The sequence below is a fragment of the Chelon labrosus genome, assembly GCF_963514085.1.
Source record: "Chelon labrosus genome assembly, chromosome: 7".
Classification (NCBI taxonomy): Eukaryota; Metazoa; Chordata; class Actinopteri; order Mugiliformes; family Mugilidae; genus Chelon; species Chelon labrosus.
In genome coordinates, this window is record NC_140343.1 from 5,739,636 (window position 1) to 5,765,076 (window position 25,441).

The following is a 25,441-nucleotide window of genomic DNA, read 5'->3' on the forward strand; positions in this document are numbered from 1 at the left end:
AGAAAAGAAGGAGGTAAGACTTTGAATATTAAAGGGCTGTATGTTTTAACATTGTCTGTAATACTTGGGGAGCTTGTTCTGTGTGATTTATGTGCAGTGTCATGTCATTTAGTTAAATTCTACTCACTGATTTAATCCAGCAGAGACATGATATTAAGATTCTGAAAATGTTTCTATAGTGTGTTAAAATCAGTGTGATGGTGGAAGAAACGTTGGGTTTATCAATGTGTCTCATCCTTCAGTTAGTCTAAAACAGAAACTTAAAGAGGATCGTGAGTCATAATGAAAACAAGTTATTGTGTCAAAATAATGACTTTTCAAAATGACTCAAAATTTGTTTATGTCAGTTGTAACGTACCCCACAAAATAATACGAATGTTGGGTTACATGGTGTAATCCCTGTTTTTTGATAATAAATTGAGGTGTTTCACTAAGAGAAGTACAGATTCATATTGTGATGGCAGATTAGCCTTGTATTGATATTCACATGGTAATTATTCACATGTACACCGATCAGGCATAACATTATGACCACGTTCCTAATATTGTGCGGGTCTCCCTTGTGCAACAGAATGTAGTTAGTGGGGGGCCTTTGAGGGGAGGGGCCTCTGTGGATCATCCCACAGATACTTGATCAGTTTGGGATCTAGTGAGTTTGGAGGCCAGGTCAACACCTTGTGCTGTTTTTCAGCTGGTCCTGTTTACTAAAATGGAGGAACATCTAACACGTGTTTAGTTGTTCTGTCAAAGTTCAGAGTTAAATCTGCCAGAAATATTACAGAAGAAGAAGAAGACGTCTAAACTGCCTGAGGCTGTTGTAGTGTGCATTAAACTCTAGATTGTGTTTGATAATTCTTTATTCCTAATTGTTGATTATGATGATGACACATGTTTGTCCCATTTATCTTATAAGTCTCAAACAACTCGGTTAAATATTCACACTCTGCAATAAAGAGTCAGCAGCATCTTTTATTTCTTCTGTTTATTGTTGGTTTATTGAATCTGACTCGTAGGAACAAGCCTTACAGAAACAAAAGTGAAACTGACGAGGGCACAAATAAAAGCTGACAAAGGGCTTGCACTGTGATTCTTTTCCTGGCTGTAGACTGAGTGGCACATATCTGTCTACAGTATAACTACTTGGATCTCTGCTCACCTGCCATCAACTGTCTATAAGGTAAAGAAAACATGTAAAGGCTGCATGTTTAACTGAGCTACTAGTATTCAGAAGTTTGGGCGCGCGTGTGTGTGATATTAAAGGCTAGTATTGTGATGTCATTAATCCACCAGAGGAATGTAATGTAAGAGTAATGTAGGAGAAATATTTGGTGTAGTTTAATCATAGCTGAGGCCCAGCTTGTCATAAAATCTAAAGTTATTGCTCTGCTGACGTAAAATGAAGCTGGCAAATCTCGTTTTTCTTGTCAGATGAATGGAAAACTATTTAGATCAATGTCACTGGAAAAAAAAAAGTCGTAACAAAGCTCTAAAATGACAAAATAATGTTAAAACAGCCACATTGTGTCTTGCTCTTGATCTTTTTTTCATCACATTGGTATAAATGGTCTCTCATTATGAAATAATTAGTCATCCTTTGTCACAGTGGCTATTAAATATATTTGCTAGTTTCTGAAAAATGGAAACTGAAACCAACATGGAAAGGAGGATCTAAAGTAGTTAAAGTACTGTGTTCTAGGAAGGACACTTGAAATCTCTTGTGATCTTGTTATACTCTGGTTGTTAGTTGACACATTATATAAAGTAACTTAGTGTTTGGGTCTGATTCAAATAGGAATTAAATTCAGATTATCATGCCGTTTGTGGTATTATGTATAATGGGTTTTATTTGTTGGTGCTAATTTCCTGTGCAATGAGATAAAGATTAGGTGAAAATTAGTTAGTCCAGATACTTTTTTAATGCATTTTTGTTGTTGTTTTTTTTTTTTTTTTTAGACTCCAAGAATTTTTGTTCAGGAACCTTTAGACACTCAACGGAACAACTGTCCACTATGAACCCTCGGCTAACGGCGAACCAGCAGAGAACTATCTGCTCTCAGCTGGGAAGGGTCAAACTACGGCTGCTGTACAAGGCCAGCGTCCATGGATACACCAGTGCAGCGTTCCACCAGAGATGTGACAACCGCTTTCCCACTGTGTCTGTGGGCTATAACACCTCAGGCTTCGTGTTTGGAGGCTACACCAAACAACCTTTTAGTCAGTCTGGACAGTACATCCATGATGACCAGGCCTTTCTTTTCACGCTCAAAGGAGAAAATCTCCTCATATATCCAGTCACTGAACCTGCATATGCAGTGAGAATGATGAATAACTCTGGTCCTTATTTTGGAGACGCACTGGCTCTAGTCCATAGTAACAGAGCTGTAGTTTATAGTAGTCCAGGGAAATATTACAACTTCAACGCTACAGAAATGCACGGAAATAACCTGAACCTGACTGAGTGTGAAGTCTACCAGGTGGAGGGTAAGTTCATTATAATTTGTTGTTGCAGATCTGTTCTCTGACACAGTTCATTTGTTATTATCAATACTGTACATCCCTAAAGTCTATAGTCCAGTTCTTTGTTCAGTATTGCCTAAATACTTAAAACAACTAACTTTGTCTTTGATAGTATATAAAGAATATTGGAGTGAGAAGCAGATATACATTTTTTATATTTATATTTATTAAAATCCAGTCCACAGATGACTTTATTATTGTATTTGGATCGTCCCTTCACTTAAAAGAATATCCGCCCTCCTTTATCTCTAACAAAACAACTGAGTTAAAGCAAAACTGGGGCATATGAAAAATTATTAAAAGTGGACATTAAATTATAAAAAAATGTAAATATGAAACATAAAGACTCAAACAGTTATTATTGCTGTGTTCAGATCACACAGCCTGAAAATACACTGCCTGGCCAAAAAAAAGTTGCAAATAGGCAAAGCAAATAGGTACGAGTCTCCTATTGGGTAATTACTGCATGGGTGATTATCTTTCATCTGGCAACAAGTTATTTAACCCCAACTGATGCAATGAGTAGCTTCTCATTTCTTAAACAACCATGTCTAAAGACACATCCTGTGGTCGTGGAAAAGATGTTTGAGAAGGGTCAAATCATTGGCATGCATCAAGCAGAGAAAACATCTAAGGAGATTTAAGAAACTACTAAAATAGGGATAAGAACTGTCCAGCGCATTATTAAAAACTGGAAGGATGGTGGAGAACCATCGTCTTCCAGGAAGAAATGTGGTCGGAAAAAAATCTTGACTGATTGTGATCGGTGATCTCTTAAACGTTTGGTGAAATCAAATAGAAGAAAAACAACAGTAGAACTCAGGGCTATGTTTAATAGTGACAGTAAGAGCATTTCCACACGTACAATGTGAAGGGAACTCAAGGGATTGGGACTGAACAGCTGTGTAGCCTTAAGAAAACCACTAATCAGTGAGGCTAACCGGAAAAAAGGCTTCAGTTTGCTAGGGAGCATAAAGATTGGACTCTGGAGTAATGGGGGCATCAGGGTAAGAAGAGAGGCAGATGAAGTGATGCACCCATCATGCCTAGTGTCTACTGTACAAGCCTGTGGGGGCAGTGCTATGATCTGGGGTTGCTGCAGTTGCTCAGGTCTAGGTTCAGCAACATCATGTTGCCCAAAGAATGAGGTCAGCTGACTACCTGAATATACTGAATGACCAGGTTATTTCATCAATGGATTTTTTCTTCCCTGATGTTCACGGGCATATTCCAAGATGACAATGCCAGGATTCATGGGGCTCAGATTGTGAAAGAGTGGTTCAGGGAGCATGAGACATCATTTTCAAACATGGATTGGCCACCACAGAGTCCAGACCTTAACCCCATTGAGAAGCCTTGGGATGTGCTGGAGAAGGCTTTGTGCAGTGGTCAGACTCTCCCATCATCAATACAAGATCTTGGTGAAAAATGAATGCAACACTGGATGGAAATAAATCTGGTGACATTGGAGAAGCTTATTGAAACAATGCCTCAGTGAATGTGTGCTGTAATCAAAGCTAGTGACCGTTTTTTTTTTTTTTTTTTGGCCAGGCAGTGTATTTACACTATCTGTCGGACGAGTATTTAAGAGTTGATAGTGTGAAGAATCAAAACACAGGACATTAATATAAAATTGAACAACACTGACTAAAAGTTAACGTGAGACAGTTATATTAATTTGGTTTTAAAGCACCTCAGTCTATATCACAGCTTTAATGTTGATGTGAGCACAATTTAAAGCTGGGAACTCATAATGAGGATAAGATATGACATGAAATTCTACTGGTGATTTTTAGGCATGTTAAACCATCACAAAAAATAGGTTGTATATGTTTTGTAATATTGTTATTCATTTTATTAAAGTTATTTTGCTTTTCAGAAGACACCACTCTACTTGAGAATCCATGGAGGACTATGACCTGGACCTCTGAGTAAGACTGAGCTACCATGCTGTACGATGTCATTAACATTCATTACTTTTCTACAATATACATAAACTATAATAGTTTATACAGACATAATAATATATAATAATGACTATTTAATAATTTCAATATGATAATTGCGCCATGTGGTATGACTGGACACAGTATACTGGTCATTTTAGATTATGATGATGTCTATTAAAAATATTATACAATGAAATTGTTTGTCATGTTTTCCTGGGAGCACAGCTACTAAAATCATATGTTAGCTGACCATGATCAAAACTCTGTTACAATCAAAACCATCTCCACAAGATAAAAAGTCTTTATCTCCTCATTTCTACAGGAAGAGGACAGAGCTGATGGAGAAAATTAAAACCCACAAACCCACGGACAGGTCGGTGACCCAGGTTCGAGTTTTGCTCGTTGGACCAGTTGGAGCTGGAAAGTCCAGCTTCTTTAACTCTGTCAACTCTGTATTCAGAGGACATGTCACCAGCCAGGCCATGTCTGGCAGCTCTGCCACCAGCCTCACCACACAGGTTAGTGCCATCATGATTTCTATTTATGGAGATTTTAAAATGAAAATCATTCAAATCTGTCACTCCATCACTTTGTATCCGGCAGTTTCGCACCTACTCTCTGAAAGATGGGCGGGACGGCAAAGCTCTACCAATCATCTTATGTGATACCATGGGACTGGAGGAAAGTGATGGAGCGGGCCTTGATACAGACGACATCAGCAACATCATCAAAGGTCATGTGCCAGACCGTTATCAGGTACAGTATTTAATCAACAAAAGATGTTTGACATGTTTATTTAACTTTAGTTAATTCCAACTGTCCCCTTCTTTCTCCTCAACTGTTTGACTCAGTTCAACCCCAATGCCAGTATGTATCCAGGCTATAGCTGTCTGAAGTTTCCAGGACTCAAGGACAAGATCCACTGTGTAGTCTACGTCATTGATGCTTGCAAGATCTCCATCATGCCTGCAAAGCTGGAGGAGAAGCTGAAAGACATCCGCAGTCAGATCAACTCAGTGGGTCAGTAGAGGTTTAAAACTTTACAGCCCAGTTTGTAAAAATCAACCTAATTCTGTAAATGTTCTTTTTCTTCCGGTGTTTCCAGAGATTCCTCAGCTGGTCCTGCTCACTCAAGTAGACAAAGCCTGCCCTCTGGTGAAAGAGGACCTGAGAAACATTTATACCAGTGCCTATATTAAAGAGATGGTGAGGATTTTAGGGTTCATTCATTCATCTTCTGTAACCACTTATTCCTGTTAAGGGTCGCAGGGGCTGCTGGAGCCTATCCCAGCTGTCATTGGGCGAAAGGCGGGGTACACCCTGGACAGGTGGATTTTAGGGTTTAACAGAGAAAAAAGTTAGAAAGGTTGGTTTTTAGTTAGAAAGTATTTATTATGTTTTCTTTTGTAAAATAATTATGGTTGTTACTGTTCTGTGTTCTTTTCTGGGGGAGACCAACCTTATATGTGATGCATATGTCACGGTCAGATGGCTTAAAGATAACATCCTTGAATGTAAATGGCCTAAGTAATACAATTAAGAGAAGCAAAGTGTTGGCAAAGTTAAAAAAGGATAAATCACAGGCTGTAATGCTCCAGGAAACGCACATGTCTAATGAAGAACATAATAAGTTGGAGAGGTTTGGATACTTGAATTCTTTTTACAGCTCCTGTAAAAATAGCAGGAAGAGTGGAGTGGCCATTATGGTGTCTAAGTCTTTGAATTTCAACTTAATTAAGGAAGAAGGAGACAACGAAAGAAGATACAATTTGATAATGTATTGGTCACATTTGCTATGTATGTAAGTGTGTGTAAGTGAAAAAAAGTCTTTACTCAGCTCTTGGACAAAATTGTTTCTTATAGTGAGGGTATATTTGTTTGTGCTGGCGACTGGAATACAGTCCTGAATTACTCCTTGGACATGACAAGTAAAAAACAACACAAATTGCACATGTCAAAAAGCCTCCTTCAAAAAGGAGTCTCCATGCTTCTGAGAAAGACACATCAGATTCAATCAAGAAAAAGTGTTTTTCCGATGAGCATCGTAGACAGAGGGTGAAATCATTTGCTCAATAGGAACCTCAGATGTTTCAGACCATCATGCAGTTTACGTAACTATACATTTAAACTGAGGGTCCCAGGTTCACCTCCCCCCATGTTCATGGCTGAGTTGCCTTTAGCAAGCACCTAACCCCTAAACTGCTCTCCGGGCAGCCCACTGTTGGAATACTTCCTCCAATATGTTACTGTTTTTATTTTAATTTTATGTCGTCTTTTGTCATTCAGGTGGAGCAGGTCAGCGCTCGGCTCGGTGTTCCACTGTCTTGTGTCGTTCCTGTCAAGAACTACAGCGAAGAGTTGGAGTTGGACATAAACTGTGACATCCTGCTCCTCAGCGCCGTCAATCAGATGCTTCGCTTCGCTGATAACAACTTTGATGACCTTAGCGAAAAACCGAGCAGTACGTCATGTTCAGTTATGTAATGAAATGTTCCTCAAAATGTCTTGCAGCTGAGTATAACTAGTTCAGCATCTCTACAATAATAAACAGTGACCAACTCAAATCTCTATGTCTGTGTTTATGGTTTTAAAGTAATCACAACAATATAATGGTTATCTTATTCATGGATATTCATACGGCTTTTGTTGGGGAGAACTATAAGAAGAGAAGTGACTTAGGGCAGGCATAGATCATTTTGAGTAGGTTATGTAGCTATTATATCTACATTACCTAAATAAATATAATTATCTTTGAGCTGTGATTTTCTTTGGTAAAATTTTCTATCACAAGTCTGGGACTTTCCAGAACAAATAACTATGCACTGTTGCATTTAAACTGTACACAAGTTCCTTTTTATCTGGAATGTTAGAAACTCTACTTGGAGGCCTCCTTCTTCCTTGTTCTGCTTTAGTCTATTTTGTTGCTGCAGTTCTTCGTCTCTTCAGCTCTGGAAAACCAATCTATGTAAGACTGACTTCAGATGTGAATCTCTTTTCTCTGACCTGCATCACTAAGTAGGTTTACATGGACGATACTTCTTCTGATTATAAGACTATAGCCTCACTGTTTACATGGATGCTGGATGAAATCATTAGATAATACTGGTGTGTACACACGCCCCAAATCATAAATTAGAGTATTACACTTTAGATGTCATAAATAATAATAATAAAAATATATATATATAACAGAAAAAGAAGAAGTGTAGTATTGGAGATGGGAGTTCTTCATTGTTCATGTTAATGTGTTTTACGCTCTAGATTCAGTTTGACAGTTCTTTATTCCTAACATGTTATTATTACATATTTAGCTGTTGATTATAATGATTATTCACATGTCATACATTTGTCCCATTTATCTGTATCAAACCAGTCAGATAAATATTCATTATCTGCAATAAACTGTCAGTTCTTGTGCTTATTGTGTGACACTACATAAGATCATTATAGGTTTATAAGATAAGTTTATAAGATCCAGTCTGAAGACTGTGTTTAATACTCTTTGGTGAACTAAACATGGAACCGTTTGCTTTATGAACAAGTTTTGTAGGATTTACTACAACTTCATTTCAGCCACTAATTTCTGTCAATGAATCTGACTTAGTGCGCTCGACTTTCACGACTTTGAAAGTCGACTTTCATAAAAATTAAGAGAAGATTATGTGTGCTCAACTAACAGCGGGTGTAATCGGCGGTTTAGACTTCTGTGTTAAGTTGATGCAGAAGCTATGGCGACAGCGCAGGCCCCTACATGGACCCTAGTGCCATAACTGACGTAGGCCTACACCTCCCCAGAAATGTAACTACGCGCCGCGGCGACGCAGAGCACAACAGCTGTGATTGGTTGTTCACTTTGTGGTCTTATGTGTTAGTAGCTGGCACTCTTATCCTGTTATTAACGTAATTTTATCTTTTTCTCTCTTGTTTCCCTTTTAGCATTTTTTGTATTTCTTTTTGATTTTTCTCATTTTGGGATCTTATGTTTTATTTAATTTCTTCTACTTTGGAATTTATATTTATTGACTGATTTTACTGTGCTGTTGTTGGTTTTATCCAGCCTCGATGAATGCTGTTCCAATTTGTAGTGCTTTGTGCATTATTAAATTGTGTGTGTGTGTGTGTGTGTGTGCGTGTGTGCGTATGTGTGTTGGGGGAGGGGGGAGGGGAGGTGTAGGTGGGTCTACTGTAGAAAGCACTTTGTGGTACAGTTTGTATGAAAAGTGCTATACAAATAAAGTCTGACTGATTGCATGTTTCCACTTTAGTATTTCTGGCTGCTTCTCCATCTCCGCAATTTTCGAATTGTTTGTTTTGGATCAATACAGATGGAACAGGAAAGGTTAACTGAGGAGGTTTAGAGATACAAACATTGTATGACTTGTCTTCGGTGAAATTTTGGTGAACGTTTCAGTCGCCATTGTTGAAAGTGAAGCTGGACGTAGAAACCAAAATGGACCTGACTGGCTAGACACAGCGCCCACTAGTGTTTGGGTGGTGTTGTTACAGAGCGAGCCAGACTGACAAGCGTACAGGTATAAATGGCTCCCACCGGCATAGGCTACGTACGTAGGTTACAGCGTTTATGTCCCGCAGTACTTTAAAAGAGCCTTAAGACTGGCATGGCTTGAGTTCACATTTAACCCTTTATAGGACCAAAAAACACTTCAGTAACTTCAGTACACATTTTAAATTGTGTTCCTGTGCCTCTCAGTGAGGTTGAGAAGCATGTGGTTTTCACCCAACAAATCAGTGAAGATCAAGGCAACATTCTCAGGTTAAATCAGGGTCAAATGTGGTCTGCAAGGTCCACTTCTTCATGAACGCTGAGCATAACTGCTTTATTAGGTACCAAGAAGAAGTGGCCTAATGTTGTCTAATGTGATAAAGTGTCTGTTGACGAGTGCCTGAATCAGCACTTATGTTCTAATGGTCTAAAATCCATGTTTACATTTGTTTACCACTTAAGGACAAGGAACCATATATGGTTGATTCATTAACCTTGATTTTCTACATGAAAATTTAAAAAAAATTGAAAAATTTACAAAAGTAAACAAAAAAAGTCTTCTTATGCCCTACAATAACACTCTGGGGTTGAAATTTGAATTTCCAAATATTTCAATGAGCGCCCTATAAAGGGTTAAGTTGTTACTACAGGGGAAATAGTGAACTAGGTACAGCAATGCAAGAGAAAGAGTTGAATCTAGGAAGCAATCTCATCACTTTCATTAGTGCTGACTGGAGACTGACTGGTACACATCTGTCCAGCTGCCCACAGACTATAACTACTCTCATCTCTGCAGACAGAAGAGAAGGAGGTAAGACTTTAAATATTAAAGGGCTGTATATTTCAACGTTGTCAGTAATACTTGGGGAGTTTGTTCTGTGTGATGTATGTGCAGTGTCATGTCATTTAGTTAAATTCTGCTCGCTGATTTAATCCAGCAGAGACATGGTAGGCTATTTAGATTTTGAAAATGTTTCTATAGTGTGTTAAAATCAGTGTGATGGTGGAAGAAACGTTTTGTTTATGGATGTGCCTCATCCTTCCCGTTACTCAGAAACAGAAACTTAAGAGAAAGGATCGTCATACTGAAATGAAACTTTGGCAAAGCAAGTTCTCATGGGGGCGCTAGGGAGCCGCAATGTAGTAAGAGGCACCTTTTGTCTCGACTATTAATATATATTATATTACATCTACGCTTGAAATTACAAACTAAATGTGGTTACTTTTAACACCACTCGGGGAGGTCAGTGGGTTGCAGAACCGACGCTGATGGTAGCAAATCTCCGAAAACACAATTAAATCTAAAACCTCCTCGGCTAAAAATCCAGACAAATATCAGACCTGACCCCACCTGTACCTGGATTAAGCAAGAGCATGGTCACCTGAACAACCAAAGCTGGCATCCTCTCTTCTTTGAGGAACGATATGTCGTCAGTTATTACAGGAGAAAGGATGAGTGCGCTTGGAGGAGGATTTTAAATCATCGCTGAAGGAGGAAGTAAAAGACCTGTAGTACAAACTACGGTAACGGACCTCAAGAAGCAAGTCGAAGATTTAAAAGAAAAGTGTGAGGACATGGAGGGCAGGATGTGGACAGGAAATATACTTTCCGTACACGGATCACGGGTGTAGCTGAAGAGCCGAGGTGGAGCTCTCCAGATGTGTCATGCGCAAACGAGCCGAATCTAAGAACCGGTGTTTGGTAGTGAATCCGAAGAGCCGATTCCGAACGAGCTAGAGCCGGCTCCCCACTTTTTTATTTATTTTTTTCCTTTTGCTCGTTCATCTCCGCTGCTCCCGTGACGACAAGGACAGGAGTGGCCAATCACATGTGAAGACTTTGGCTCATACCATTGTGTGAAAGCAGTGAGAGGGGGATAGATGCTGTGGCTGACAGAGTAAGACAGCAGACAGCGGTGAGGAAAAGAGTAGGCTGAAATTTAAAGACAATCGGGGTGGCAGAGCCTTCGCTGCAAAATGAAAATAATATTAATAGCAGGTTCCACCACAAACCTGCTCAAGGACATTTGCTGTTTGGTTCTGTTTTGGCTTGTGTGGATTTGATTGCAGTGTTTTGCTCATTTGTTTGCACTATTAAAGTTTTACTGAAATATTAAACAAAAGTAAGAAAGCTTTTGTAACAGAATAATGGCACAACATGAGACAATTATTAGGCTTCTCATAAAAACATTGAATGCTAAAGGGTTTCTCAACACACAAACCATATGTATTTGCTGTGTTGGGTTAAAATATTAAGCTATAAACGATACTAAATAAAGAGCCGTTCAGGAGCCGAGGGAAACGACTCTTCTTTGGGAGCTGTGGCAAAAGAGCCGGCTCTCAGAAAAGAGTCGACTGCCCATCACTACTCCAAACTACTCAAAGAAGTGTTACACTTGGACAGGACAGGTCAGCGGATGCTGAGATGCATAGAGCGCAGAGGTCGCCAACTTTCTGCAGAGTCAATCTCTACAGACCTGAAGGTTCATGTGGCCTTCAGATTAGCTCAAGTACGTAGAGAGCTTCATGGAATGGGTTTCCATGGCCAAGCAGCAGCATCCAAGCCATACTGTACGATGCAAAGTGTCCGATGCAGTGGTGTAAAGCACGCCGCCACCAGACTCTAGAGCAGTGGAGATGCGTTCTCTGAAGTGACAAATCACGCTTCTGCATCTGGCATCTGATGGACGAATCTGGGTTTGGAGAGGAGAACGGTACTTATCTGACTGCATTGTTCCAAGTTTGAAGTTTGGTGTGTGTGTGTTTGGGGGGGGGGGGGGGGGGGGGGGGTTCAGGTGCTGGGCTTGGCCCCTTAGTTCCAGAGAAATGAACTCTGAATGCTTCAGTATACCAAGAGATTTTGGACAATTCCAGGCTCCCAACTTAGAGGGAACAGTTTGGGGATGGCCCCTTCCTGTTCCAACATGACTGCGTGCCAGTGCACAAAGCAAGGTCCATAAAGACATGGATGAACAAGTTTGGTGTGGAAGATCTTGACTGGCCTGCACAGAGTCCTGACCTCAACGCGATAAAACACCTTTGGGATGAATTAGAGATCCTAAACCTTGTGAAAAGCCTTCCCAGAAGAGTTGAAGCTGTTATAGCTGCAAAGGGTGGGCCGACGTCATATTAAACCCTATGGATTAAGAATGGGATGTCACTTAAGTTCATATGCGTGTAAAGGCAGATGAGCAAAATACTTTTGGCAATATTGTACATGTAATAATAGTCACAAAATGATTCTAAAATGTGTTGAATTCAGAGTAATGTAGGAGAAATATTTGGTGTAGTTTAATCATAGGTGAGGCTCATGTGTTGTCAGCTTGATGTGAAATCTAATGCTATTGCTCTGCTGACATGTAAGATGAAGCTGTGGTAAATCTTGTTTTTCTTGTCAGAAGAATGGAAGCCCATTTGCCTCAATTTAAAAAAAAGTCATAACAAAGCTCTCAAATCTCAAAATAATATGTTAATATGTTATATAAAAACTGGTATTGTAGGAATTAAACTCAAATTCAGATTATCATGCTGTTTGTGGTATTATGTATAATGGGTTTTATTTTGTTGGTGCTAATTTCCTGTCCAGTGAGATAAAGAGTAGGTGAAAACTAGTTGATATAGTTAGTCCAGATACTTTTTTAATGCGTTTTTGTTTTGTTTTTTTGTTTTTTTTTAGACTCCAAGATATTTGATCAGGATCCTTTCGACGCTCAACAGAACAATTTTCCACTATGAACCCTCGGCTAACAGTGAACCAGCAGAGAACAATCTGCTCTCAGCTGGGAAGGGTCAAACTACAGCTGCTGTACAAGGCCAGCGTCCATGGATACACCAATGTAGCCTTCCACCAGAGATGTGACAACCGCTTTCCCACTGTGTCTGTGGGCTATAACGCCTCTGGCTTTGTGTTTGGAGGCTACACCAAACAACCCTTTAGTCAGTCTGGACAGTACGTCCATGATGACCAGGCCTTTCTTTTCACATTCAAAGGAGAAAATCTCCTCAAATATCCAGTCACTCAACCTGCATATGCAGTGAGAATGATGAATAACTCTGGTCCTTATTTTGGAGAAGCATTGGTTCTAGTCCATGGAAACAAAGCTGCAGTTTATAGCAGTCCAGGGAAATATTACAACTTCAACGCTGCAGAAATGCACGGAAATAACCTGAACCTGACTGAGTGTGAAGTCTACAAGGTGGAGGGTAAGTTCACTGTAAACGATCACAGTTTTTTTCTGCAGATCTTTGTTTAGTATTGTTTAAATACTTAAAAGCAAACAATTTTATCTAGTATATAAAGATTATTGGGAGTGAGAAGCAGAAATACATTTTTATATTTTATTTCTTTTTTAAATCCTGTCTCCAAACAACTTTATAATAATTTGGATATTTGGATCGTCCCTAAACTTAAAAGACTAGCCTCCCTCCAGTATCTCTAAAAAATGCAGGACACAATTTAACAACCTTAACTGAAAGTTAATGTGGGACAGTTATGACCACAGTCCAGTTGTTTCCTCACAGGGAGATGTTGTAGAGTCATATGGCGTCAAAGGACCTCCTCGACCTGTCCACGGAGCAGGACAGAGACAGCAGCCTGTCACTGAACAAGCTTCTCTGTCTGACTATGGTGTCCTGTAGAGGGTGGTGGACATTGTTCATGATGGACCGGAGTTTGTTCAGTGTTTTGTCATCTGCCACCGATGTCAGGGACTCCAGCTCTGCCCCCCTACCACAAAGTCCTCCTTCTATATCAGCTTATACCAGCCACAAGGTGTCCTTCTTCTTAGTGCTGCCTCCTCAGCACACCACAGCATAGAAGGTGGCAATGATAGTCTGGTAGAACATGTCCAGCAGCTTCTGGCAGATGTTAAATGACCCTAGCCTCCTGAGGAAATGACCAGTCCAGTTTGTGATCCAGCTGTAGACTCAGGTACTTGTAGGTCTGAACCACCTCTACACATTCCCTGCTGATGGTTACTGGCTACAGGTGGGGCCTGGACCTCCAGACATCCACTGCCATCTCTTTGGTTTCAGCTGTATTGATCAGAAGTTGGTTTACACCATGAGATGAAGTTGTTGACCAGATTCTTGTAGTCCTGCTCCTGTCCATCCCTGATACACCCCACAATTGCAGCGTCATCTGAGAACTTCTGCAGGTGACATGACTCTGTGTTGTGCTTGAAGTCCGAGGTGTACAGGAGGAATAGGACAGTCCCCTGTGGTGCTCCAGTGCTACTGACGACAGTCCCGGACATGCAATTCTCCAAACTGACATACTAAGTTCTCCCAGTGAGATAGTCCGCTATCCAGGAAGTGAGATGTGAGTCCACTCCCATCTATGTTAGCTTGTCTCTCTGCAGCAGGGGCTGGATGGTGTTGAATGCACCAAAAAAACATAATCCTCACAGCAGCATTCCCCCTGTCCAAATGTGAGACACACCTCATTAGTGCAGCCATCCTTCAACTTCTGCTCCACCTTAGTTATGTATCTCCTTTGCCCTTCCGGACCTTGAGTTCCAGCTGCATGTGCTTCAGCTCCTCTTGGTCACCGTCCTTAAAAGCCTTCTTCTTCTGGTTAAGAAGGGCCTTGATGTCGCTGGTGATTCAGGCCTTATTGTTGGGGAAGCAACACACAATTCTGGTTTGAACAACAACATCCATACAGAAGTTGATGTAGTGATGTAGTTGGTGGTGCATCCAGTGATCCTGCATAGTCAGTGGACTGGAAGCAGTCCTTCAGATTTGCCTCTCCCTCAGGCAACCATTTCCTGACAGAGCATTTGGTGGTGGATTGTCTTGCAACCTGCAGCCTGTAGTGAAGTTGGAGAAGGATCAGATTGTGGTCTGATTTCCCCAGCAGTGGTAAAGGTGTAACCTTGTATGCATCCTTCATGTTTGCATATAGAAGGTCATTAGTCCTGGTAGGACAATCCACATACTGGACGAAAGCAGACCGTTAAGAGTCCAGTGTTACGTGGTTGAAGTCTCAACATGAAGGCATCAGGAAGCTGAGTCTGAAGTCTGGCTACTGTTGTGTGGATGACGTCACAAGCAACAATGGCACCTGCTCGTGGGGGGATGTAAACACACAGAGTGATGGCGTGTGTGACTTGTACACGTTGCATGTTAAACCATCACAAAAATTAAATTGTGTAAGTTTTGTAATCTTGTTATTCATTTTAATTAAATGTAATTATTTTGCTTTTCAGAAGACACCACTGTACTTGAGAATCCATGGAGGACTATGACCTGGACCTCTGAGTAAGACTGAGCTACCATGCTGCACAACGTCATTAACATTCATTGCTTTCTACAATATACATACACTATAATAGTTTATACATACATTATACTATATAATAATTATTAACTATTTAATCGTGTCAGCATGATAATTGCACCATGTGGTATGACTGGACACAATATACTGGTCATTTTAGATTATACTGATGTCTATTTAAAATATTATACAATAAAATTGTTTGTCATGTTTTCCTGGGAGCACAGCTACTAATATCATATGTTAGCTGACCATGATCAAAACTCTGTTACAATCAAAACCATCTCCACAAGATAAAAAGTCTTTATCTCCTCATTTCTACAGGAAGAGGACAGAGCTGATGGAGAAAATTAAAACCCACAAACCCACGGACAGGTCGGTGACCCAGGTTCGAGTTTTGCTCGTTGGACCAGTTGGAGCTGGAAAGTCCAGCTTCTTTAACTCTGTCAACTCTGTATTCAGAGGACATGTCAGCAACCAGGCCATGTCTGGCAGCTCTGCCACCAGCCTCACCACACAGGTTAGTGCCATCATGCTAATGATTTCTATTTATGGTGATCTTAAAATGAATATCTGTCACTCCATGACTTTGTATCCGGTAGTTTCGCACCTACACTCTGAAAGATGGGCGGGACGGCAAAGCTCTGCCAATCATCTTATGTGATACCATGGGACTGGAGGAAAGTGATGGAGCGGGGCTTAATACAGATTGCGTCAGAAACATTGTTAAAGGTTATCTGCCAGACCGTCATCAGGTACAGTATTTAATCAAGAAAGATGTTTGACACGTTGATTTAACTTTAGTTAATTCCAACTGTCCCCTCCTTTCTCCTCTATTGTTTGACTCAGTTCAACTCCTATGCTGATAAGTATCCGGTAGTCTATGGCTATCTGACGGCTCCAGAGCTCAAGGACGAAATCCACTGTGTAACCTATGTCATTGATGCTTGCAAGATCTCCATCATGCCTGCAAAGCTGGAGGAGAAGCTGAAAGACATCCGCAGTCAGATCAACTCAATGGGTCAGTACAGGTTTAATTTCAGTTGCAAGAAAAATATGAAATGTTAAGTGAGATCTCAAAACTTTACAGCTCAGTTTATAAAAACTGACCTAATTCTGTAAATGTTCGTTCTGTTCTGGTGTCTCCAGGGATTCCTCAGCTGGTCCTGCTCACTAAAGTGGACGAAGCCTGCCCTCTGGTGAAACAGGACTTGAGAAACATTTATACCAGTGCCTATATTAAAGAGATGGTAAGGATTTTAGGATTTAACAGAGAAAAAGAAAATGTGTTTTTTAGTTAGAAAGTATTTATTATGTCGTCTTTTGTGATCTAGGTGGAGAAGGTCAGCGCTCAGCTCGGTGTTCCACTGTCCTGTGTCCTTCCTGTCAAGAACTACAGCAAAGAGTTGGAGTTGGACATGAACTGTGACATCCTGCTCCTCAGCACCGTCATGCAGATGCTTCGCATCGCTGATGACTACTTTGATGACCTTAGCCACAGATTGAACGATATGTCATGTACACTTATATAATATCATGTACACATACATTATATGTGCAATAGTACTACACCATAAGTGTAAAAACATTTTACATTTCAACCCATATATATTACAACTCAATCTGTGCAATATTTCTACCTGATTCTGTTCCACTATTTATCTTTTATAGTTACCCTTTTTGCTCTTGCTATTTTTTTATTCTGCATCTTTCTGTAAGCTGTTGTGAACTGCAATTTCCCCATTGCAGGACTAACAAAGGTTTTTCTTATTCTTATAATGAAATGTTCCTCAAAATGTCCTGCAGCGATATATATATATATATATATATATATATAGATATATATATATATATATATATAGTAGCTTTGGTAACTTTTTCTATCACAAGTCTGGGACTTTCCACAACAAGCAGCTCTGTATGCGCTGTTGCGTTTAAACTATACACAAGTGCCTTTTTATCTGGATTGTTGGAAAATCTACTTGGAGGCTTCCTTGTTTTTTTTTGAGCTTGGAGTTGACTGGTTGTTGAGGATCTTGTGAAAGAGAATTGACTTCAGATGTGAATCTCTTTTCTCTGACCTGCATCACTGAGTAGGTTGACATGGACGATACTTCTGATTATAAGACTATAGCCTCACTGTTTACATGGATGCTAGATAAATACTTCCGTGTATACATGCTCCAAATCATAAATTAGAATAATCATTCATTCATTTTCTGTAACTACTTGTCCTCTGGAGGGTCGCAGGGGTGCTAGAGAAATCAGAATTCTACATTTTTGAAAACAAAATCTTCCACCAAGTCTAGTGTTGAATCCAGCAGAAGTCTAACAGAAGACGTTTGTGGCGTTCATCCTCTCTATCGATTGCTTGTTTTATTGGACTGTAATCATATCTTTTAATATGATGTTTACTATATGTTTACTATATTCCTTTTTGCTATGAGATACTTTCTGATTGTTGCTACAGTTGCTCGCCCCCTCCAAATTTGGCTAGTCACTGCTGTCAATTGATATATGGATATATATAATATTTAATCTTGTTTCATTGCATGATAGACTATGTTAATGCACATTTATTTTTTTTCTAAATATAACTTTGTTTTTTATTTTTTAATATTTACACGAGTGGCGAAATATGCTTGATTTGTTCAAATGTACATTGTTATTATTGCAATTATCCAAATAAATGAGAATCACTGTCCAGAATATTCTTCAGAATAAACTCATATAGATCCTTTTACGTCCTATGTCAAGACTACATCATGGCAGTTAGCTGGAGGCAGAAACCACAGTCGCTGATGCTCAAAATGTCATCTTGCTGTGTTGTAGGGTGCCAGAATCTGAGAAGTGGGGTTAACAGCTCCAAACTGAAACTTAATCATATACCACTGAGTCAAAAAGATGATAGAAACCTTTGATTTAACGCGATAAAAATGAGAGGAGTGGACCGAGGCGATCATCAAAAATGCTTGTTTCTGCCTCCGCATTAGCAATAGCATTTGATAGCTCATATATAGAATCTTTTTATTCTATATATAGAATATATAGGTCATAGGTCCATTTTAGTTGATGGAGATACGCACGGTGCCTCGGGTGACTTTGGAGCCAGTTTATTTGGGAAAATAGCGGTAATTTTGCCAATACAAGGAAGTGGAGACACGCTGTCCATATTTATATACAGTCTATGCTCCCACTAGAAAGTTAGCTAATGTTAGAATAATGAGCTATGCTGATACTTTGCTTCATTAATTTCATATTTTGCTAAACACAACACAGCTACCATCATTTTGCTTTTACATTAGCATCTTAGCCATTGGCTTATGTAATAGCCTCCGTTTACATACTGATTAGCCTCTGTAACTATCGCATATAGGTATAACCAGCAGGTAGTTAACTCTTTGGTTGACAATTACTAGATGTAGGTTACTTAACCAGCCATGCCGTCGGTTTTGTTCACAATAACCCAAGCCTGATGCAGGTTTGTTGTCAGGCCATGCCGCTAGCTAACTTCGGCTCATGTAACAAAAAACTCCTCTGTTAAATTTTTGTACATTAAGTCTTGTTCATGACCATCCAGGACACAATAATAGGCATCTAAGGATTTATATACCCCCATTTTCTTTTTAGTGCTTGGTTTCCTGTCACATCCTCCATCCATTGTGTTATTGCGTACGGTTCGGCCAGTATGGTCCCGTCTATTAATGTTAACTTTTTCAAATAACACTCGCGGTCATGTGGAGTGAGTGATCGTACATATTTTGACAAAAAAACAAAAAAACAACCATGTTTTCTTCCACCATTGTCAAAAACAAAGTCGACAGAAGCTGCAAGTCCATGTTAGTATTCCTGTGGGTTGTTTTGCCTCCAATTAAGCCCCGCCCATTAGAAAAGTCATCATGTTTACTAACACAAAAGGGGTCTATTGCAGGGTTGTTATATTCAGTTTAGTTCACGGGCCACATACAGCCCAATTTGATCTCAAGCAGGACGCTCCAGTAAGATAATAACCTATAAGTAACGACAACTCCAGATGTTTACCATTTGTTTTAGTGCAAAGTAGAACAAGTAAATTAGGAGAATGTTTGAGTTTAATAAGCTATCCTTCAAATTCCTTAAGAAAAATACGTGCAATTTTGGCACATTGCTGTCTGCTGTTTAGTCCTGGGTCTCAGTGTTGTGTTCTGTCCACTTCTCTTACTAAAACAGTTGACAAATGTGGGACAGAAGTTATTTTCACTGACAAATTGCAGTGTTCAGTGTCATTTTCGCACTTTGCAAACTCTGGCCAGATTAGACCCTCTGGCGGGTCGCATGTTTGACATGTGCGGCCTATGGGAAGCTCTGACAATATGCCGTCTCTTTTAAACTATTCAGAGTAGCCTTGTATTGTATAAAATGTATTAATGTTGAGTTGAAATGAATCTCCTCCAATCCATTCCTTTGCTCTTCATTGTTATTGGATATTACTGTATTGTTTGAACCAGGGTTGTCAAACTAATTTTAGTTCAGGGGCCACGTAACTTAACAGCATAATAACCTGTAAATAACAAAAACAATAAGATTTTTATTTTTATTTTAGTGAAAAGAAGCAAAAGTACTTCATGATAATGCTTACATTTAATGAACTACCCTTTTAAGAAACATTTTATGAACAACCTAGAAAAGCTGCATTTTCAATGCATTGCCGCCATCTACTGTTTAGTTCTGGTCTCAGTGTTGTGTTATGTCTGCGACTCTGACTAAAACCGTGTGGCCACTAGTGGAAAAACTGCAGTGAATGTTTTCTATGTAGTTTTCACACTTTGCAAATTCATCCCGTGGGCCAGATTGGACCCTCTGGCCAGAGTGGACCCTCTGGTGGGTCGGTTTTTGATCCCGGGCCGTATGTTTGACACCCCTGGCTTAAATGTTTGGAGCAAAAGAACAATAAATGAGGAGCATGTGAATGTACCATTTGTCCTCCCACTCTTGGAGAGCTCCAAGTACCCCAAGTACTGCTGGGAGATGTAGTAATTTTGACTGCTTCTTCGCTTTTAAGTGTAACTGTTGTTAGAGGGGCATTACATGTGATGCTTGTTCTTTAGTTTCTTACAATATATGCCTAAAACATTTCTTTTACTGTCTGTTGATTAAAATATAAGTTCTGCTACATTATCATTATTGTTACAGTATCACTAGCAATTAAGTCAAAGTGTTTGTGCTGTAAAACGTTATTATTAGTCAATGCTATAATTATAATTATTCATCCTGTGTATAGGCACTCATTTCGTTTGTCCAGATGAAACGAGTTTTAGTCAAAAGTAGAAATGTTCCCCGGCTTTATTTGCAGGCTAACTCCTTTGAAACAATTAAAAAAAAATGTCTGGTGTCATTTGTAGTTCATTAAAAGACAATAAACAGATCTGAATTTATCTTTGTCAACAAAAGCTCAAAGCGAATGAACATAAAAACTGTAATTTATTAATGTAGCTCAGACAGTAACTGTACAGCAAACAGTGATGGGAGTCCCTCCCCGTGGTGTTACAACAAACTGTAAACTACACAACGCACACGTTACAGCTGTAATCCGACTCACCGCCTGCTTTTGCATCGTTGAAGTCAACTGGATTAGAGTGGATTATAAATTGGCAGCTGGCCTCTCAGCGACAATTAAAAAAAAAAAATAAAAAATAATACAAAAAAAAATAAAATAATAAAAACGTCTAAAGGAACACATCTCGAAATAGTGTTTAAAATATCAACGCTGTGGTTAGTGCACATAATAGACAAGGGGGCGCTGTCTTTGACTTGGCCACAGTTAACATTGAACTGGTTGTACAGCTTTCACACACTGACCAACAAGAACGATGCACGACGGTGAAGGAGGAATGTCCTGGAAACGCAAAACACACCTGGAACTCAGTGACACTCGGTCCGTCAACTTCTGCATGCATGTCCTCCGGTCGAGTTGGCCACGGCCAGAGGTTTCCGCGCGGGGCTGACCTTTCACAACGAGGTTCAGTGCGGACTGTTGGGAGCTCAGAGGAAGACCAGCGGAAAGAGAGGGAGCAGAGGTGAGGCTCTTATGGCACAGCTGATGCTCTCAAACAGCCCCGAAGCAGTCGGATTGGCTTTTCTCCGGTCAAGGCGACTGCTTCAGTCATCGACAGAGAAGGCAGCCACGTGAAGAGGAAACAGTTCGACTTCGACCGCTCCGATTGCAGTGCAGAACACACATGTACTCACACACATCCACACACACAAAAAAACAAATCAAGGGATTGGTCCGAGTCCAAAGGCCGAGCTCAGTGTCAACCAGGCTTGGGGGGTAAAGGAGGGATATTGGCACCTACGCTGCAGCTTTTTTACCTGTTAACACAGCTGACTAACACGCTTTAACGCCACACAAAGACCTTTATGGCTTAATGTCAACAAAAATCAAACCTCCTTTATATTCATCAAGCAGCAGACTAATAAGCATTAAATATCAGAAGTTTCTTTTGAATGTGGAATCATCAGCCATCAGCTAAAAATAAAGTGACTACAAGTGAGATAAAAAAAAGTGTTTAAGACTGTGTGTAGCTCTGTATAGATTCTGCTGTTCATTGTGTAAAGTGTTAATTAAAAAAGTAAATAGTTTTCATGCAACAAAGCTCAAGGAGGGCGTTGGCACGGTTGCTCAAATGCCTGTTTTGGACCGTTTGGCAATGCGGTATTACAACTTATTTTCCTTCTTAATGAAAACGATGTTGATTTAAGGGATGACTTGTGCTCTGTGTCAAGTTTAATGCACTGACTCTGGCATCTAGGGTCCTCCTCTCAGTCTGTCTGTGTTTACTGGGACTGTTTTACGGCTCTGTGTCATTTATTGAATGAGCAAACTAAAATGCTAGCCTAAAACGAGATCAACAGATTTGACAAATTAAAAATAAAAAATAAAAAATGAAACGCAGCCAGTTAAATCTACTTTGAATGCCTGAAGCCGTCGCCACAGCTTACTTTAAATCAACTATGAATTACACAGAATCGTTAAAAGTATTAAAAGGAAGGACTAGACTCAGCTAAACAAACGTTTCACATGATAATAGCTTCATAATCTGACTCCAGCTGCATGAAAAACAAAAAAAGAAAAAACAGTTAAAACATTACTTACAGGCAGGAGCTGGGGTCGGGATTATTAAAAAAAAAAAGTGTGAAGTTAACAAAAACTCTTCGGCAGGTTGTCACTTTGGCTCTTCAGCGTTTGGACTGGACGCGATCGATCACACACTGTGCTTACGTTAACATCTAGAGAGATGACATTCAAATTTCCAAACAGTAGAAAAGAAATTAAAGAACTTTTCCTTGTGTTTTTTTTTTCTTCTTCTTCTTCTCTTAAAGAACTGTACAAGATTATTTAAAAAAAACAAACAAAAAAAAATGAATCAATAATTAGTTATACATATTTATATGACAACATGGTTTACGTTATATTACTATAAAGAATACCACTTTGTTTTGTTCTCATTTAAGACTCTTCCTATGCAGTATTCCTTTTTCAGAGAGCTGGAGCGTCGCTGCGCTGAGATATTTTTATATGGTAACGTTAAAATACCTCTGTGATGTAGCTGTACTAGTATCAATAAAAGTATTGTCCTAATAGTGAGACTGAATTCAGATTTAGTTCTAATTTCACGCAGATCAAATGGCAGCATCCCTGCAGCTGCAGCGTCTGACCACAGGGTGGCGCTAACCGACCTAGAAGACAGATCGTCAGCATGAACCTGAACTTAAAACCCACATCAGGCCTCACTGATGCTTCACCCTCACCTGTCTCATCACCTGTGAAGCAGAGAAAGTCAAAAGACTCTTTATGGTTCACTCAGAGACAGGAGGCTGGTCAGGGGCCCGCCTTCTTCTTCTACTTCTTCTTCTGTCCTTATCCTTTCAGATATTTGCAGTCCAGGAAGCCAGAGAGCCCCGCTAAAGCCACCTGCAGGAAAAAGGAATACTGCATTCTTCGGCTGCTCGTTTCTTCAGCGTGTGTTGTTCAGCTCTAGTGTGCATCCTGCAAGGGAAAGAAAGGGGAATGGAGGGTTGAGGGTAGGGGGATCATCTAAGCAGCCCCTTCCTTTGGAGAGGATGGGGTCTGGGACGTAGAGCTGGAGGACGAGGAGGAGGACGCGGAGCTCTTCAGAGACCCCAGGGTCTTGCTGAACCAGGAGTTCTTGGCGGCCTGGATCTCGTTCATCAGGACTCCCCGCTGATGCTCGAGCTCCTGCAGAGCGACAATAAAGGAGCAGGATTCAGTCAGAGGGAGGAGCGGGGAGGAGGAGGAGGAGGGGGAAGACGATTTTCTCTTTAAAGCTCATCTTAAAACACACTCTCCTGTGTCACACGGCTCTGCAGTTTGATGCAGGCCATGTTGCAAAACACATCTGCAGTCATGCAGTACATGATTCACAGTTCAAACAGACGAAGGTCTCCGTCAATGCTCCTGTCTATTCTGATATAATAAAATATATGACCCCTGCAGAGTAAATATGTATGAAGAGTCACCTAGGCGCACATACTTTTTTTTATGTCATGGGCTCAGGTTCATTTGTATGCTCTGTATCTTTTCATCTGGCCAACATTTTAATTTATTCAATCCCTCCAGTCTCACCTGTGCCTTGTGTTTAGCATTAATTAATAAATATTAGCATGCTAACGGGCTATAAACTAATATTTGATAAGATGCAGACATTTCTCCTAAATCTGCTCCTCCGCGCTCGGTGCAACGCCCCGGGAGAAGTCACTGATGATGATAATCATCAGCCCACGCTGCTGCTGACCTGGATGCGACACTTGGCCTCCACCAGCTGTAGTTTCGTCTGCGCCAGCTCCAGCTCCATCTGTCTCAGCTGCTCCTTCAGCCCGTCCTTCTCCTCGTCCAGCGGTTCGTTGGAGGTCTTGTCGCTGCCGGGGGACGAAGCCTGGAGGGACCCCAGGGTGCCGAACAGGTCCCTGCAGTGGTCGCAGCCCATCACTTTATTCTGCACCGGGACAGGAGAGGATGCAGTTTGTTTAGCAGACTTAGGAGGAGAATAATATAAGCATTAGATCACCAGTAAACATACATGTTTTCTGTCTCTGCTACAAACACTAGAGCAGTAGAAACATTATTCATTTAGTGTTTCATCTTTGTGAGGGAACTTCAGGAGATTCAGACTCTCTGTGGGGTAACTTATCCACTGGGTAGCTTCCCAGTGTGACATCCAACAATGTTGTAGGCTCGCTAAAGCCTGGAAATCACCAAATTTCTCTGTGTTTTGTCCAATTTCATTCATTCATTGATTCATATTCTGTAACTGCTTGTCCTCTGGAGGGTCGTGGGGAGGCTGGAGCCTGTCTCAGCGGTCATTGGGCGAGAGGCGGGGTACACCCTGGATGGGTCTCCAGTCTATCACAGGGCTAACACAGAGAGACAGACAACCATTCACACTCACACCTACGGCCAACTTCTTCTCATGACTCTAAATCCAGCATAGAAATGATTTCTCTCTTAAATCCTTCTGAATTGTTGTGTGCTTTGTCTGCTCTTGCGACACAAAGTATATTGAGAAAGAAATCAGAGCTGTCTTGGCCCGAGGTGTTGCTCTGCCACACCCACAGAAAAACAACAACATCGCATGTTTGACGAGGGCTAAACGCCTCGTGTGGGATTATTTGTGCAATAAGTTTCCTCATGGATATGATAAGGTGGGCGTGCCCGTCTGCCTAATGTCAGAATCAGGCTTTGTTCTCTAACGCGACGTCTCCTGACTTGCTTGACTGGGCATTAGCGGCGTGATCTCACCCTGACGATGTCCAGCTCCTCTTTTGTCGCCGCCTGCTGTTTTTCCAGCCTGGTGCTCAGCTGGGAGCAGATCTGAAACGCAGAGAGGAAGCTGGGTAAGAGACGACGGATTCTCCCAACTCAAGCCGAGGGGCAAAACAAACGGTACCTGTTTGTACTCGGCTATGATCGCCGTGGTTTTCTTGATCTCCAGCTCGGCTTTTTCCAGCTCCCTCCTGAACACCTCCTTCAGCTGGTGGAGAAAGAACAAGACGACAAAATAATTAAATATTAAGGGTATGAGGTGGATGAGCTTGATAATATGTTCACGCAGCTAATGCTATGCTGCATTTGTACACAGAAACTTTATCTGTAATGGCCAAGTTTGCAATCAATGGTAACCACGATTATAT

At 40.5% G+C, this 25,441-nt stretch overlaps 3 protein-coding genes across 5 annotated transcripts in view; 2 read left to right on the forward strand and 1 right to left on the reverse strand.

The window, feature by feature from the left end:
• Positions 1–2,009: 2,009 nt before the first annotated feature.
• Positions 2,010–7,646, forward strand: LOC311490517 (interferon-induced protein 44-like; the record flags this gene model as incomplete). Its single annotated transcript, XM_084548046.1, has 7 exons — positions 2,010–2,481; positions 4,397–4,448; positions 4,789–4,984; positions 5,070–5,222; positions 5,318–5,486; positions 5,572–5,672; positions 6,753–7,646. The coding sequence occupies 7 exons, from the start codon at positions 2,010–2,012 to the stop codon at positions 6,948–6,950; spliced, it is 1,341 nt and encodes a 446-aa protein (XP_084404172.1). The 3' UTR covers positions 6,951–7,646.
• A 5,055-nt stretch (positions 7,647–12,701) lies between these two features.
• Positions 12,702–18,851, forward strand: LOC311491125 (interferon-induced protein 44-like; the record flags this gene model as incomplete). Its single annotated transcript, XM_084548987.1, has 8 exons — positions 12,702–13,173; positions 15,180–15,231; positions 15,575–15,770; positions 15,853–16,005; positions 16,100–16,271; positions 16,400–16,500; positions 16,585–16,768; positions 18,811–18,851. 8 exons carry the CDS (start codon positions 12,702–12,704, stop codon positions 18,849–18,851), a joined length of 1,371 nt encoding a protein of 456 aa, XP_084405113.1.
• A 1,809-nt stretch (positions 18,852–20,660) lies between these two features.
• The window catches only part of rabgap1l (RAB GTPase activating protein 1-like), a 124,559-nt gene continuing 119,778 nt past the window's right edge, over positions 20,661–25,441 (reverse strand). For all 3 annotated transcript variants that reach the window (XM_084548759.1, XM_084548758.1, XM_084548760.1), the window contains 4 exons: positions 25,198–25,281; positions 25,050–25,121; positions 24,046–24,246; positions 20,661–23,489 (listed from right to left, as the gene is read on the reverse strand). In XM_084548759.1, coding sequence (XP_084404885.1) covers positions 23,328–23,489; positions 24,046–24,246; positions 25,050–25,121; positions 25,198–25,281 — 519 coding nt within the window. In that variant the 3' untranslated portion in view covers positions 20,661–23,327. The remainder of the gene's footprint in view (positions 23,490–24,045; positions 24,247–25,049; positions 25,122–25,197; positions 25,282–25,441) is intronic.